Source organism: Hermetia illucens, chromosome 5 (genome assembly GCF_905115235.1).
Source record: "Hermetia illucens chromosome 5, iHerIll2.2.curated.20191125, whole genome shotgun sequence".
Taxonomy (NCBI): domain Eukaryota; kingdom Metazoa; phylum Arthropoda; class Insecta; order Diptera; family Stratiomyidae; genus Hermetia; species Hermetia illucens.
In genome coordinates, this window is record NC_051853.1 from 95,512,463 (window position 1) to 95,527,038 (window position 14,576).

Consider the following 14,576-nt stretch of genomic DNA (forward strand, 5'->3'; position numbering starts at 1 on the left):
CGACAACATTTTGAGACCCAGGCTTATAATGAAAAGTCGGTGTGAATTCTTCGATAAAGCTTTTCCAACGCTTTAGCTTGGTGTTAGGATTTCGATCAGATATCGCGAATGTTAGTGGTTGATGATCGGTATAAATGTGAAGATTGTTTACTCCATAGAGATAATTTCTAAGAGACTGCAATGCCCATACTATGGCAAGCATTTCTCTCTCATTGGTCGCATAGTTTTGCTCAGTCGCACTAAGCGTTCGTGATACGAAAGTAATCGGATGTTTGTCCTGAGATAACACAGCACCAATTGCTACCGATGAGGCATCAGTTGTGAGCTCGAATGGTCTGCTGAAATCCGGAAAACGTAAAGTAACGTCCTCTGATACTAAAATCTGCTTTAACTTGTTGAAGGCATCTTGAGCATCCTTCAACAATGTAATTTTCTTTTTCTCTGACTTTTTTGCACTAACATTACTATTTTCTCCTCGCAATAATTGAGTCAAAGGTTTTGCAATTTTTGCATAATCACGTATAAACCGTCGATAGTAACCCGATAATCCTAAGAAGGATCTAAGGCCCTTAATAGTAGTTGGCTCTTTGAAATTAAGAATAGCACTTACTTTGCTATCTGCAGTTTTTAAACCATTTTCAGATACAACGAAACCCAAGAACTCGAGTTGCGTTTTGAAAAAATTACATTTTCCCAATGAAATGCGCATATTCGCATCTCGAAGCTTTTTTATTACTATTTCAATATCTTTTAAATGACTCTGAATATCGGAAGAAAAAATTATAACGTCATCAATGTAGACGTGGCAACGGACTCCTATGTCGTCCCTTAATACATCATCGATCGCTCTCTGAAACATACTCGGAGCATTTTTCAGACCAAATGGCATTCGACAATATTCGTATTTGCCATTATTAACGGAAAACGCCGTTTTCTTACGATCTTTTTCTGACAACAAGATTTGATGAAAACCTGACTTTAAATCTAAAGTAGAATAATACTTGGATTTTCCTAAATTCGACAATATAACTGAAGTATCTGGAATAGGATATTTATCCGAAACAGTTTTCGCATTTAGTTTTCGAAAGTCAATTACCAGACGTAGTTTAGGATTTTCCATTTCATCTACACCCTTTTTATTAACTACCCAAATTGGGTTATTATAAGGAGAAGAACTCTTTCTGATTATACCATCACGTAGCATAGTTTCAACCTCTGAATTTACAAATTTAGTTGCCGTCATCTGGTATGGGTAACTCCTTGAATATATTGCTTCGTCAGTGGTAGTTTTAATCGTAGCCACAATGTTAGTATTATAAGGCAATGCTTCATTTGGATCAGCAAATGCTTTTTGATTTTCCGTAACGATTTTCTTAAACCCGTCTACACCTTCCTCAGGAATAGAATTGTAATCTAAATCCTGTAGGAGATTTATTTGTGTGCTATTAGAAGGAAAAACCTCTTGAATTCCACCTATATAATAAAGTTTACTACCAGTGACATCAATCATTGCATTGATTTCCTTTAGAAATCTGTAACCTATAATTCCATCCATATCATTTATTTCAGACAATACATAAAAATCAGAAGTACGTCCCATAATGCTTATCTGACATTTCGCGGTGATACGTGTTTCCCCATGAATGGAATGTACATCAAATTCATCGGTTTTTAATTTAGATACACCAACTAGAAATGGAAGATTTTTCACATAGTTTCTTTCGGCACCTGTGTCCAAAAGAAGTTTAATTTTCTCACCGTTTAACAAAGTGTGTTGAACGTATGGAAGACATGCTTTTGATTGTAAAATGTCTACAACAGAACTATCCTTTAATTTCTCTACCCGGAATGTGTTCAATTGATGTCTTTTTGAAAAATTATTGTTTGATGATTTCGAACGAAAATTATTATTTTTTCCCGAATTTTGTCTAAATCGAGACGTTGATGGATCTACATCCATTGGTTCAGGTGGAGATTGAGCTTCATCTCGGGTAGTTTTGTTAACCACTTTATAATGTGGACTTTTACCCAAATTACTCGTGTGTTCCCTATCAGAGTTCGAATTAGCAAAAGCAGCGGCGAAATTATAGCGTTGTCTGTTAGACTCTAGTTCCTGTGCGAGAGCCAAGGCAGATGGTAAATCCTTTGGTTGACTCGCAAAGAGAGTATCACCGATAGGTCTTTTAATACCAGAAATGAAAATACGCAATGCGTCGTCTCTATACTTTTCATTCAAGGATTTCAAAACTACGCTTTCATCGCCATATTGCATAATAGCTTTATTGGTTATTAAAGTCAATTGTTTTTCTACCATATCATAAAATTGTGGAATAGAAAAACGACCTTGTCTAAGAGTAGACAATTCCTGCTCGAGTAAATACAGTGGTCTCTTATCGGAATACGTATGGTCCAATCTAGCCAATATAGCGTCAAAATTCAGTGGTGTACTGAACGACGATAAAACCATATCAGCAGAACCAGTTATTTTGTTGCGGATAATAGCAACAGCTTGATAATATATGTCAGAACCAACATATGGTTGATACGGCTTTATTGCAGCTTTGGCTGACTGTCGCCATGATGGATACTTATCCATAACACCGCTAAACTCGTGCATTGATTTTGGTAAGTCAAGCCTCATATTACCACCAACAACCCTACTTGTGATGGCAATTTCCTCATACCTCTGTACAGAAGGACCCGGTGTCTTCAGTTGCTGCAAAGAAGACTGAAATTCTTCCCTTAATTGCGAAACAACCACATTAATATCACTCTGATTTTCAACAGGTGGTGCTGACGCTCGCAGTTCCTGTATGGTAGAATGAAATTCCTGCCTTAACTGAGAAACAACACTGTGAATGTCACTCCCTTGAGTTGACGGACCTGGCTGAGATTTCAATTCCGCAATTGCGTCTTGAAATTCCTTCCTAAGCTGAACAGCTAATGAAAGGTTAACCCTTTCAATCATATTCGAAATAGCTTCGGCAGATAAAGACATTTCTATTACTTTTTTTCTAAGAGATTTAAAAAATTTAAACTGTCGATTCGGTTAACCCTGTAATCGGCCCTTTTTAAGCTTAAATTTCTCAATTTAATATATTAGGATGTTTTTAAATTAATTGTACATACATAATACTCGTACAGATATTCATATCTGTTTGCAAGTTAGACACACGCCACCAGTTGATTCGATACGCTTTGATTAGATATCTCGTTCACCCAGTCACAGTCACTTGTTGCAATATGTAGGTACGTCTGAAAACTCCGCTGCCAGCCGCTTCACTCGATTATTGTTTCGTTTTAAATTCGCACGATCGTGAACATTTATATAACTAAATTTTCACACACTTTTTTACGAAATTAATACCGACTCCTTATACAAGGATTAAAGATTGTGGTTCAAACCACGTTGGGCGCCAATTATAATAAAATTCACTTTGAGTCCGTTTGGAAAGGATCGTATGACCATTTTATTTAAATTCCAAATTTAGACTAAAGACTACTTACACTATTTCTTACAAAGTAACCTATCTTGTAAACATTATCTTATCTTTATCATGTGTCGCGCACATGTCCATATTGCATTTTACAATGCGCAGGTCAAAGTGTCTTCATTAATGAAGACACATTTCTTACGAAATAGGGTACAAGCAATATAAATAACATTATGCTTGTACCATTTTTATTATCAGGCCCGTTCACACATGTTACAACAATCTTCGAACAAGGTCCTGTTATTATCTTAAGATAAGAATATGTCTACAACTATGGTACAGGCAATATAAAATACATTATGCCTGCACCCAATAATATTTATTCTATATGTATACCCTAAATATTCATATTGTGCTATTACTTGTACAGAGGCGACAACATCAACAACACCACGCCGCACTGCAGGTAACAGTTTCAGTTCTCGCCTAAACACTCTTCTTCACTGTCCGGCTGAATTTTCCTCTGAGGTTCGAGACGAATTTCAAAGAGCGTGTATAGAATTCTCGGAAATGGATCGTTTGCATAGACCAGGTATTCGTAGGCTCTATGCATCTCCAAGAGTTTTACCGCAAATCAATAATAAGATGCAATCTTCCCCACTGTGTGGTGATATGTCGCTACGTGCCACTACAATCACTTGTGTATTGTGGTGCAATTGCAACTGTCAGTTTGTACGGTCAGAAGATTCACTTTCGTGTTATAAGTTTGAGTGACCGAAGTAATCCACCATGGAAAATTCGTTTTGAAGGTCGGCGTGACTCATTAAGATTAGACAGACCAGATCCAGAGAAGCGTCCAGAAATGCAGTTTCTGGTAAAGAAAACAAAGTGATATTGGGGCGGACTTTGGCACTGGCCGTATCACTATGTATTTTGCGAAAGCTGCCGAAAAGGAGATACAACGAGCCATAAACAACTCGAAGAAATTAAGGTAACCGGGCCGATATCGGGTGCAGAATTTCAGGTACAAAAAGCCAACCAGTATACACGGTCGGTTGGCCCATGGCATAAATCAGATTCTTACTGCAGGAATTAACTACTTTCTCCCTAAGAAGGGCATTTTGTAGAACCTCGCATGCTTACCCAATCTCTATAAATTCATAACCTACATTATTAGCAGAAGGGTCAATGCGCACTTCTGCCCGAGAAGCAGAATGGCTGCCTAGTTGGGTAAAAGGGTTTCAAAGAGCAGCTCATTATCGACTCGGTAGTTGTAAGAAAAGCAACTCTTTAATAGCTATACCGATTATGCCAAGGCTTTTGATTGCGTCCCGCACATCTGCCTAATTGATGCTCTACAGCTGTACCGCATTGATCTGAAGCTAATAAAGTTTTTGATGACAATTATGGAAGGATCGAATATCATCTTGTCAGTGCATTCATTTGAAGGCATCTTCCGGAGACAGTCATTGAGTCCCCTTTGGTTTTATATGGCCCTGAACCTCCTTTCATGCCTACTGAATGATGCTAAGAGCATGGTTTCCCAACAAAGTATGGCCTACGCACTAAGTTCGAGCTGACATACTTGATGTACTTAGATTACATCAAGTTATATCCTGGTACTGATGACCGCCTCAAGAGTTTATTATGATTAGTAGGCATGTTTGGCCGTGAGATTCGGCTGGAATTTGGATTCGGCATGGGCCGAATGCAAGCCAGTCGCAAAGGTCATCACAAGCTAGATGCCGGAGATAACATTGGTGACCTCCAAAACCAAGCTCTTACTGAGACAAACTTCCACAAGTATCTAAGAGGAACCCATGATCAAGTTAATGATCAGAAAGATGCTCTGCTGGCCGAATTGCTGAAACATTTAAAGTTGGTGCTAAAATCGCATCGCTGGCCTATGCATTCAGATTATTGTCGTGAATGAAAACCGATCTTGAAATCGTCCAGTGGCGGAAATTCTGGCGTGGAGCGGATGAACTTGCTTTGTGACTCGAGGCAAGCCGCTATGTCAACTCGTTATGCGATTATTATTGCATCAAGGATCAGGCGACTCCCTGGCATGCAACTGTTCGTAAGGCGGATTGCGGGCTGATTGCACTTAACTTGAAGGATCGCTTTTTCAATCTTCTGGGTGGGGTGAAGTCAGTCAAAGAGCGGACCGATGAATGAAATTCAAAGGCAATGAACGGTAAACACTGCCTTAGGCAGCCATTTGTCGAACAGATTGGTATGTGCCGGGAAGCGTTTTTTGAGACGGCGAGAGTTAAATGTGCCCTTCAGGAAGGTATGGTCCTCATCCGATCTTAAAAACGCTCATAATGAGGAGAGGGTGGACCAGTGCAGAATGTGTGATTCGGCACTAGAGACGTTGGGCCATCTTACTTCTGGCTGTACTGTTATGACTCCTGTGCGTAATGGTGCATGTAAGGTGGTTCATAGAAACTTCGCATATATGCATGGGAAGATCCTGGGAACATGTCCGGTTTACCGGCATAAGCCGCAGGCAATACCCGATAGCTCTGTTTCGGGCATGCATTAGGACCGGCAAGTTCTAACCGATTGCCACATGCCACGCAGCAACCCGACGCGCGGCCAGTTGACAATATGGGTTGCTCAGAGTATACTATATTGTCGTAATAACCATATTCAAAGGAATTACGTAGAGATGAAGGTGAACTATGAGCCACTGGCTCGGAACATCAAAGAAATTTGGCGTCTCGAGAGAGTGGCTGCACTTCCCATAATATTGCCAGCTCTCCAATCACTAGTTTGGATTTCAGCTTAAACATAGAATACGTCACGGTGTTAACTACTTCCATCCCATTAAAGCACCCTACGACAATCAACCAACGGCAAGATGTGCATAAGACTAAGGAAAGCGCTTCGACTCTATAAGGGCACAAATTTATAAACAAGTCGGGAAACCGGAAACTGGACGCTTCAGGTATGAAAGGTTTTGTGTATTTCTTTTATAAAGACAGTTTGTTGTGAATTTGTCCCATTAGTACACAACACGTAATATACGCATATATTATGTAAGAATATCTGTTGGGTCTTCTCTTTATATTATCCTGCGCCAGAAGGTTCAAACGGACTTCCACTTGCAAGTTGCTTCAAATAAGACAATAAAAGTACTTCAATTTATAGTCAACCCCCAAGTAACTTTCACTCCGGATATTTGCATTTAGAGTAATTTCCAGTTTAGCGCGTTAGTTAGCAAAACAGAAAATGAAATCAGTGGGAAATCCATTCAGCTTTAATTTAATTTAATATTTTTAGCCTTTCTTAGGATTACATAAGTTTAATTAAAACAAAGCACCGAAACCGATCAAGAAGACACGTCTGCTTACACCGCCGCGGTTGGAACACAAGAGACCGACTTATTTCCATGCGGTCCTTACTGTCCCAACCAACGGCATATTTTTCGCCGCTAATTCTCCACTCCCCCGGTGCGTTCGGAAAATGAGTGAGTGGAGAGTTCGCCATCTACCCGTCCGCATCCGCAACATTCGAAATAAATTTCGAATGCCGCAGATCCTGCCGCGCCACATATCCACTTTCGGTTGATATTGACATCCAAAATCTTGAATTTCCAAAGATGTGACAACTTTGACCTATTATAACTTTGTTAGTAATAGTGCGATTTCGACTAAACTTAGTAGAATCAAGCTCTATATTATATTTCTGGAAAATTTCATAGACCTAGGATGAACTTAAGGGAGGTTCTGCAACCAATTACTGAAAATTATAGTAATATATTATTATTAACTTTATTTGAAGGGATATCGGTATGGAAGGTATTTCCGAGCCTAGCCACCATATAGTGGCAACCTCTTGATTTTTTCATATTTTTCAGTTGAGCAGTTTCTGAGAATAGCCCCATTAAATAAATGACCACTTTCAACCCCCCGCACTCCCTGCCTTTCCAACAAATGTCAAAACTTCGGGAAATACTAACCGATACCTTTAATTTGATACCCCACATGACTATATTTGGTGAAAAAAAATTTACACCCTCCTTCTGCATATATGGGATCCCCCCTTAAGTTCGACGTAAAAGGATGTAACTCACTGTATGCATGAGTTTTCACAGTTCCCATCTTTCCACCAAATTTGGTGTCAATCGCTGCTGCAGTCTCCGAGAAAAACGCGTGTAACAGGCAGACAGACAGATAGTAAACCGATTTTAATAAGGTTTTGTTTTACACAAGACCTTAGAAAAGAGTTTTTTTTCCGGATGATTAAATTAAGATAAATTACTTTGTTATTTTCTTTATTGTTTCCGATCTGTTGTATCTCAGGGATTCGTTCCCGGCGCTATATAACATTTAACGATTAATGCCCCCACCTCTGCTATCTGATCCTATGTACCGATTTCCCTTTGAAACTCAATCCCATCGAGACAGTTGAAGCCAAATATTTAGAAATTGATAAATGAATTAATAAAGTTCAATTCCCACGTTCAACTGACTATCAGTAAGGCGTACGGTGCATTGAGTAGTATCTACTATCTTCTTCTAATGAAACTAGGTCTTAACACCAAAACCAAACTGATTCGTTAAATTATTAAATTTCTCAACTCTGATTGTATGGAAAGTCCTTGTTTGGCTAAGAAGATATTCTTGCCTTCATAAAAGGCCTCGATTTTTCTACATTGATTAAAGTGTTACTACATTTCCCATTTCCAAAAATAATTAACAATATTTTCATTAGCAAATTAAGTTCCCTCCACGGAGTTTTGGTAGCTTCAGCAAGGCCTTTGCCTCCGCATCTATACAAAATACTTTAGCAGTGCTTTTGATTCCAAAGGGAAGGAAATATCTACTTACAACTTGTTTATATTTACTTTACGAAGTGCTGAAGATAATTGTAGTATAAAGGATGAATTTGAAAACTACAAGTTTTTGTTTTCTTTTTCTGCTAGTTGCACTGTGCTCCTTTGGAATTTAGAAAGGGGTTTTCCTCCACCGAAGTAGCAGTAGCAAAGGAATCGAAAAAGCCCGTTAGATGATGGTGAACTTATTACATTCACTGCCTTTACAACTAAACAATGGTTAGGTATGCTACCGATTATCAAATTTAGACAGAATGAAGTTGATTTACTTATCAAAGGTAGCTGAGCTTAACAATCTGAATACTTAAAATAAATGGGAGCATATTAACCAAATTTAATAATGGATAACGGAAAAACTGCTGGAATAAACCTTTTCAACGACTCCAAGACTGCCTATGATAACATAGCCAGGGTAAAATTGTACCCTATCATGAGAGAATTCGCTACTTCAACTTTTAATTTGGCTTTAATTTGGCTCTGGAAAACGCGTTCCGTGGAGCTGAGGTAAATAAGAGAGGCTCTACCATCTCCAAGTTTAGGCAACTACTAGCCTATACTCACTATGTTGGGATCATCCATCCAAATCTTGGACTGCACATTAATGAAGCCGAGACGAAGTACATAGTGGCGATGTCAGCATCAAAATCAAAAGAAGCAGCTTCATCGAATCGTGCTTGTCAAATGATAACAATCAAGACAAGAGACTGCAGCTCTAAGACCTTTGATAACTTCTTCTATCTACGGTCAAAAATCACAACCGATAACAGCTACGACGAAACCCACGCACGGAGCCTATTTTAGGTTACAAAAACTTTGGAAACGTCTCACTATAGGCTCAAAACTCTTACTGTACATTACAATGAACTTGTCAGTTATCAGTTATGTATTCCTCGGAGACTTGGGTTCTTAGTGACAAAACTGCAAGTATTAGCCGCGTTCGAAAGAAGAATCCTCGGAAGAGTTTTAGGCCACCCTACAGGAGGATGGACGATCCTGTAGCCCATATAAAGATGAAATCTGTGAACAATACCATGAACAATTTTATTGAATTGGTGTTGTCAGTGCAAAACCGAGATGTTTAGAGTTCCTTATTAAGGTGATTTTCGACCGGATACCGGTTAATGCACCATTGACAATGTTATGTTCTGGACCGAAATGCTCTCTGTGCTTCTAGATTGGAGTAAGGAATGGCCGCTGTTGCTCGAAAACTTCAAGTTTACATCGTGCGACCGAAGCATTATGTTCTGAAATAATATCAAATGTCAGGTACCAGTTCATATTGTTGTCAGAAGTTGGAAGTGTAGGTGGGTAGGTCATGCATGTCTGTTTCACCGTTCGATAACACAATTGAGGAAAAGTATAAGCTCTTCAGAAGGACAACATTTTTGTCGATTCTTTTTCCTTTCCTTTTTCGTGTGAACAAAATCTTAAACCTTAAAATCGGTTTTTTCGGCGTTACAGTACAAATCAAGTCTCCGCCTCCCGGATGCATCGCCATCAATCACCTCCCAGTTAGAAAATGTTAGAATTCATCTGCAATCTGCGTCCACTGAGTCTTCTCAATGTTTCCTTGGCTTCCCTTTTGGTCGACTACTATCGGCTCCGCCTTTCAGCACTCGTTTTGGAATTCTTCCTTGGTGCACTTGTTCGACGCGACTAGCCCATTGTGAGGTGACTAGCCCACTGCGGCGATTATACAACAAAAGTGTAAGTAAAGAACACCAAAAGTTCATTTTGGATTTTTACCTGACCTTCGTTGTTAATCATTGTGGCTTTCACCAGCCGGACTAGCTTCGAAAGGATTTTTAGTTCGATCATTAATCTGTAAAGAAAATTACGTTTTACTTTACCGTACGCCTGACAGAATTGATGTCTTTTCAAGCACCTGCTTAACTGCGAATATCTGGTCTATTGTCGATCGTCGCTTGTATATCCTCTTAGCTGTCATTCGATTATATTCGTCAGTACCTTGTAGCATGTACACAGCAACGACATCTCCCTGTAGTTGTTGTAATGCAAACGATCACCTTTTTGTACACTGGACAAATTAGGTCAGGTATTTGTTCAGTTATTCAGACTGTGCTGATTAGTTTGTAGATTCAACTGGTGAGCCCTGTTCCCTCTTCTTTTAAGAGTTCGGTTCGGATATCATCCATTTCAGGAGCTTTATGTGATTTTAGTTTAAATAAAGCTGTCTCTACTTAGTAAAAAGTTTGGGGGGTGTGGCTGCTTGTTCTCCGTGACAAAAGGGTCGAAATGTTAGGTTCAAGAAGTCTTGAAAATACTGAACCCATCTCGTTTTTATTTGAGTCGTGTTCCCGATGATATTGAGAGTGGTTCGCGATTTAAAACACGTCCTCATTAGTTTCACTATGTTAAATGCTATCCCTATGTCATTCCTCTTCAAGCTGTCGTGTTAAAATTTTGTTATTGAACTTTCGCTATTCCCGTCTGTAGATCTCCTTAGCGTATTGCTTTAGTTATAGTAATATTTGTCTTCTCTGACTCGGGTTCGTCTTTCGTGTGTAATAGTCGGTGTGCCTCGTTTTTCGTTGTGGTTCCTCTGGCCTACATTCCCAAAGGTGTTTTTAACTGCACTCTGGATACCATCCCTAATTTTACACCGCATTTCGTCACTATTTTCTTCAGAATCAGTATGATTGTGGACATGTAACCCACTTTGAAAAGGAGGAGGAGCTCCTTTGGCTGTGAGCGTTTTTGGCTATTCGAAAACGATTCCCTCTAACCAGGAAATGGTCCGACACAAAGTTAGCACCTCGTAGCGTCCTCACGTTCAATATATATGATGATTTGATTGAATGTATGTCCGTCTGGTGATATCCATCCCATTTTACATATGTTCTTATTGGGAAAGCAAATAGGTGGGAGGGGGGAGTCCCTATACATGTAAATATAGTAATGGTATCGATTAGAACTTTAGTGCCTTCCAAATCTGATCGCCGTTCTGATATTTAATGTACAACCGTGGAGGTTGGGCACTGGAAAACTGCCATTTCTTTCACGGACCCATTCTTAGAACCAACCCAACCGAAAAATCGGGAAAAAAATAACTAAGCTGCCACTATGCCGTACTTAGGCTTCGAAATACCGCGAATAGTCTAGGTAATGTGACAGTGTTTGATTTTACGACGAAAGTTAAACATTATTTAAGAAGCCTATTCAGAAATAAAATCTGTACAACCAAGTTGAGAATCGGAACCTTTGTGTTGCGTCGGAATATGGAAGAGTCAGCATGACAGGTTCATTTGTAGGAAGTTCATATTATATACTAACGCAGATATAATATGAACTTCCAATGAGGGCTATTCACTTGAATAAAATGCAGACAACCTTTGACTCACGGCAATTTTATTAATAATATAAAAACATCGATCAAATTTTGATCCTTCATATTATGGTCCATATTACTCCGGAACTTCGTAATTATAAGTTATATACAGGCGAATGGAGGGGGTTTCCTGTAAATTTACAAAATACGTAAAAATTAACTTAATGTGAGGACATAAGGGGGTTGAAGTGTTTTAGGGTCTAGATATCATATACAAGCATAGTTATGATTTTTAAAATTTAAGTATTTGGGTTAGGTAGCTTTTGAAAATGTGCCAACACCTTTCATTGGATAGTACATAGCACAGCTAGTCGACTGGTGATACAAGATGTTTTATCCCTTTTTCGTAGACCTTAAATTCCGCCCGGCTTTAAACCTTACGTAAAACAACATCATTCACTGTATGCCTAGTTTTTCAGTCCGCACCAACTTTTATGTCAGCGGATATAATTATTTCCGAATAATAACGGATGGGTTCAATTTCAACAGATGCCGTATTTCGGAAATCAGTTGTTCCCTTTCTTAGAAAAAATTGAACCCTGACGATGGGAACAACTTATTCTCGAAATACGATATTTGTTTAAATAAAGCAAACTTTAACTCAAAAAGGAAGATCTGTCTTTCTCTTTTCACTTAAAATACCGCTAAAGCCCGAAAATGGCAGATTTGACCAATTTACGCAATTTACGCTTTCCTTGTCAACGCAATGGTGGAATTCTTTAGATGACGGATACTATGTTGCCCTTTTACATTGTATTCACTTGCAAAGGGGAGGCGTGGGGGGTCTGAAAAGGGACAATACTTGAAGCCCTCATTCTTCGAAACTATTCGAAGGTTATCGCCGGTCGGGAAACCACGGGGATTTCGAGCCATGTTGGTTTTATTTTCTGGGGATTCTTCCCAAAGCTCTTAGTCGAAAGGTAGCCGACACGATGTAGGTCGGATACTTCTCTGTGACTCTATTAACTGCAGCGAACCGTTGAAGCGCCGAGGGGTACGGATAGGTCGATGAAGAGAAAAACGCTGTGCCGCTAAAATGTAAAAGAAACCATATGTCTTATAATCTGACTTTAGGCTTCTTAAAGAAATATAAAACAAGTCGGGAAACCGGCAGCTGGACGCTTCAGGTATGAAAGGTTTTGTGTATTTCTTAGTACGTAGCACGTAATATATCCATATATTATGTGAGAGTATCTACTTTCGGGTGATATTGACATTCATAGTCTTCAATTTTCAAAGAAACAACAAATTTGAGGTATTATAACTTTGTTAGTAATAGTGCGATTTCCACCAAACTTGGTAAGATCATGGTCTATATTATGGCCTATATCACTGCAAAATTTCATGGTACTAGGATGAACTTAAGGGGGGTTTCTAGCCAATTACAAAAAATTGTAGCAATATACTATTATTAACTTAATTTAAACAGATATCGGCATGGAAGGTATTTCGGAGCCCAGGCACCATATAGTGGCAGCCTCCTGATTTTTTTCAGATCTTTCGGTTTGGTAGTTTCTGAGAATGGCCCCCTTAAAAAAGTGATCACTTTCAACCCCCCGCGCTCCCCACTCTTCCAACGAATGCCAAAACTAAGGTCGGCTTTGAAAAGTACTAATCGAGACCTTTAATTTAATACCCCACGTGACTATATTTGATGAAAAAAAATTTTACACCTCCCTTTTGCATGTATGGGGACCCCCCCTTAAATTCGACGTAAAAGGATGTAATTCACTGTATGCGTGAGCGCTCACAGTTCCCACCTTTCTACCAAATTTGGTGTCAATCGCCATAACCGTCTCCGAGAAAAATGCGTGTGACGGACAGACAGACAGACGGACAGACAGACAAAACCTTAAAAAGATCCATCATGCAGAGATCCCTGCTCAAGAAGCTTCGTTTAAGATTAACAGATTTTTTGTACCATGTACACTTCACCCGAAACCGGGCATAATCCTTACACCCAAAAATGATGTTTCCATTGAATTCCTTAATCTTGCAAGTGTAACATTTATCCGAATTTCTGTTGCCACACCTCTTTATTGTATGTGTATGGGGTTGGAAAATGAAACTGTATGTGTGGCTTATGGTTTGATTATAGGTAAAGTTTCGTGAATGTTCGAGAAAAATGGTCTTTTGAACCATAATTTTGCTAGAAAGTCATTTTCCCATTCTCTATAGGAGTGTTCCTTAATTGGGTTCGACCAATCTGCTAGGACCAGACACCAAAGCTTTACGAGCCTCAATATAGGCAAGTTCGTTTAGTAGATATCCTGCATGAGCCAGAGACCATAGAATTTTCAGTGACTTGAAAATGGGGTGAAAAGCAAAGGCATATATTTTACCCACAAGCCGATAGGGATGCAGGTGTGGAGAGAGTCTGTAATGCTTGCAATTTTCTATGCACCCATTCTGAAGGCCACATTGATAACGTCAATAAAGGCAAAAGGGTCAACAACCAATACTGTACTCACTTTTAAAGAAAAACATGAGACATGCATCCCTCAGGACCATCTATAGCACAGGCAGACCCATTCCGCATAAAAGCAGCGTCCAACGCGGCATATTCATTGATGGACCTTATCAAAAATCTATAGAGATTAACAGGTTTTTGGGGTGGGAGACCGAAAAAAAAAACAGTTGAAAAGTTAAATCTTAAAGGTTTTAAGAATCATAGAGTTCAAGCGTTCCCATACAGAGCACGTCTTCGTTATCTCCCACTTAAAAGTGTGATGGATTTAATGTGGATGTGGGTATGGTCATTAATCTTAATGCTTATTTTGAAGAAGATAGATTTGGATTTTGTTAAATTAACCGGTAGGCCCGATATATGGAATTCAGTGATGTACGCAGTCACCAGCATTTGCTAACATTTGGAGATCGAGATTTAATCATCTATACCGGCTAATATAAGAAAATCGTTTGCATATTGGAAGATTTCAATTCCATCATA

At 39.1% G+C, this 14,576-nt stretch overlaps 1 protein-coding gene across 1 annotated transcript; it reads right to left on the minus strand.

Moving 5' to 3' along the window:
* Positions 1 to 1,011: 1,011 nt before the first annotated feature.
* Positions 1,012 to 2,998, minus strand: LOC119658162. Its single transcript, XM_038065431.1, has 3 exons — positions 1,941 to 2,998; positions 1,097 to 1,865; positions 1,012 to 1,038 (listed from the first exon to the last, which is right to left on the minus strand). Exons 1-3 carry the CDS (start codon positions 2,996 to 2,998, stop codon positions 1,012 to 1,014), a joined length of 1,854 nt encoding a protein of 617 aa, XP_037921359.1.
* Between the last annotated feature and the right edge of the window lie 11,578 nt (positions 2,999 to 14,576).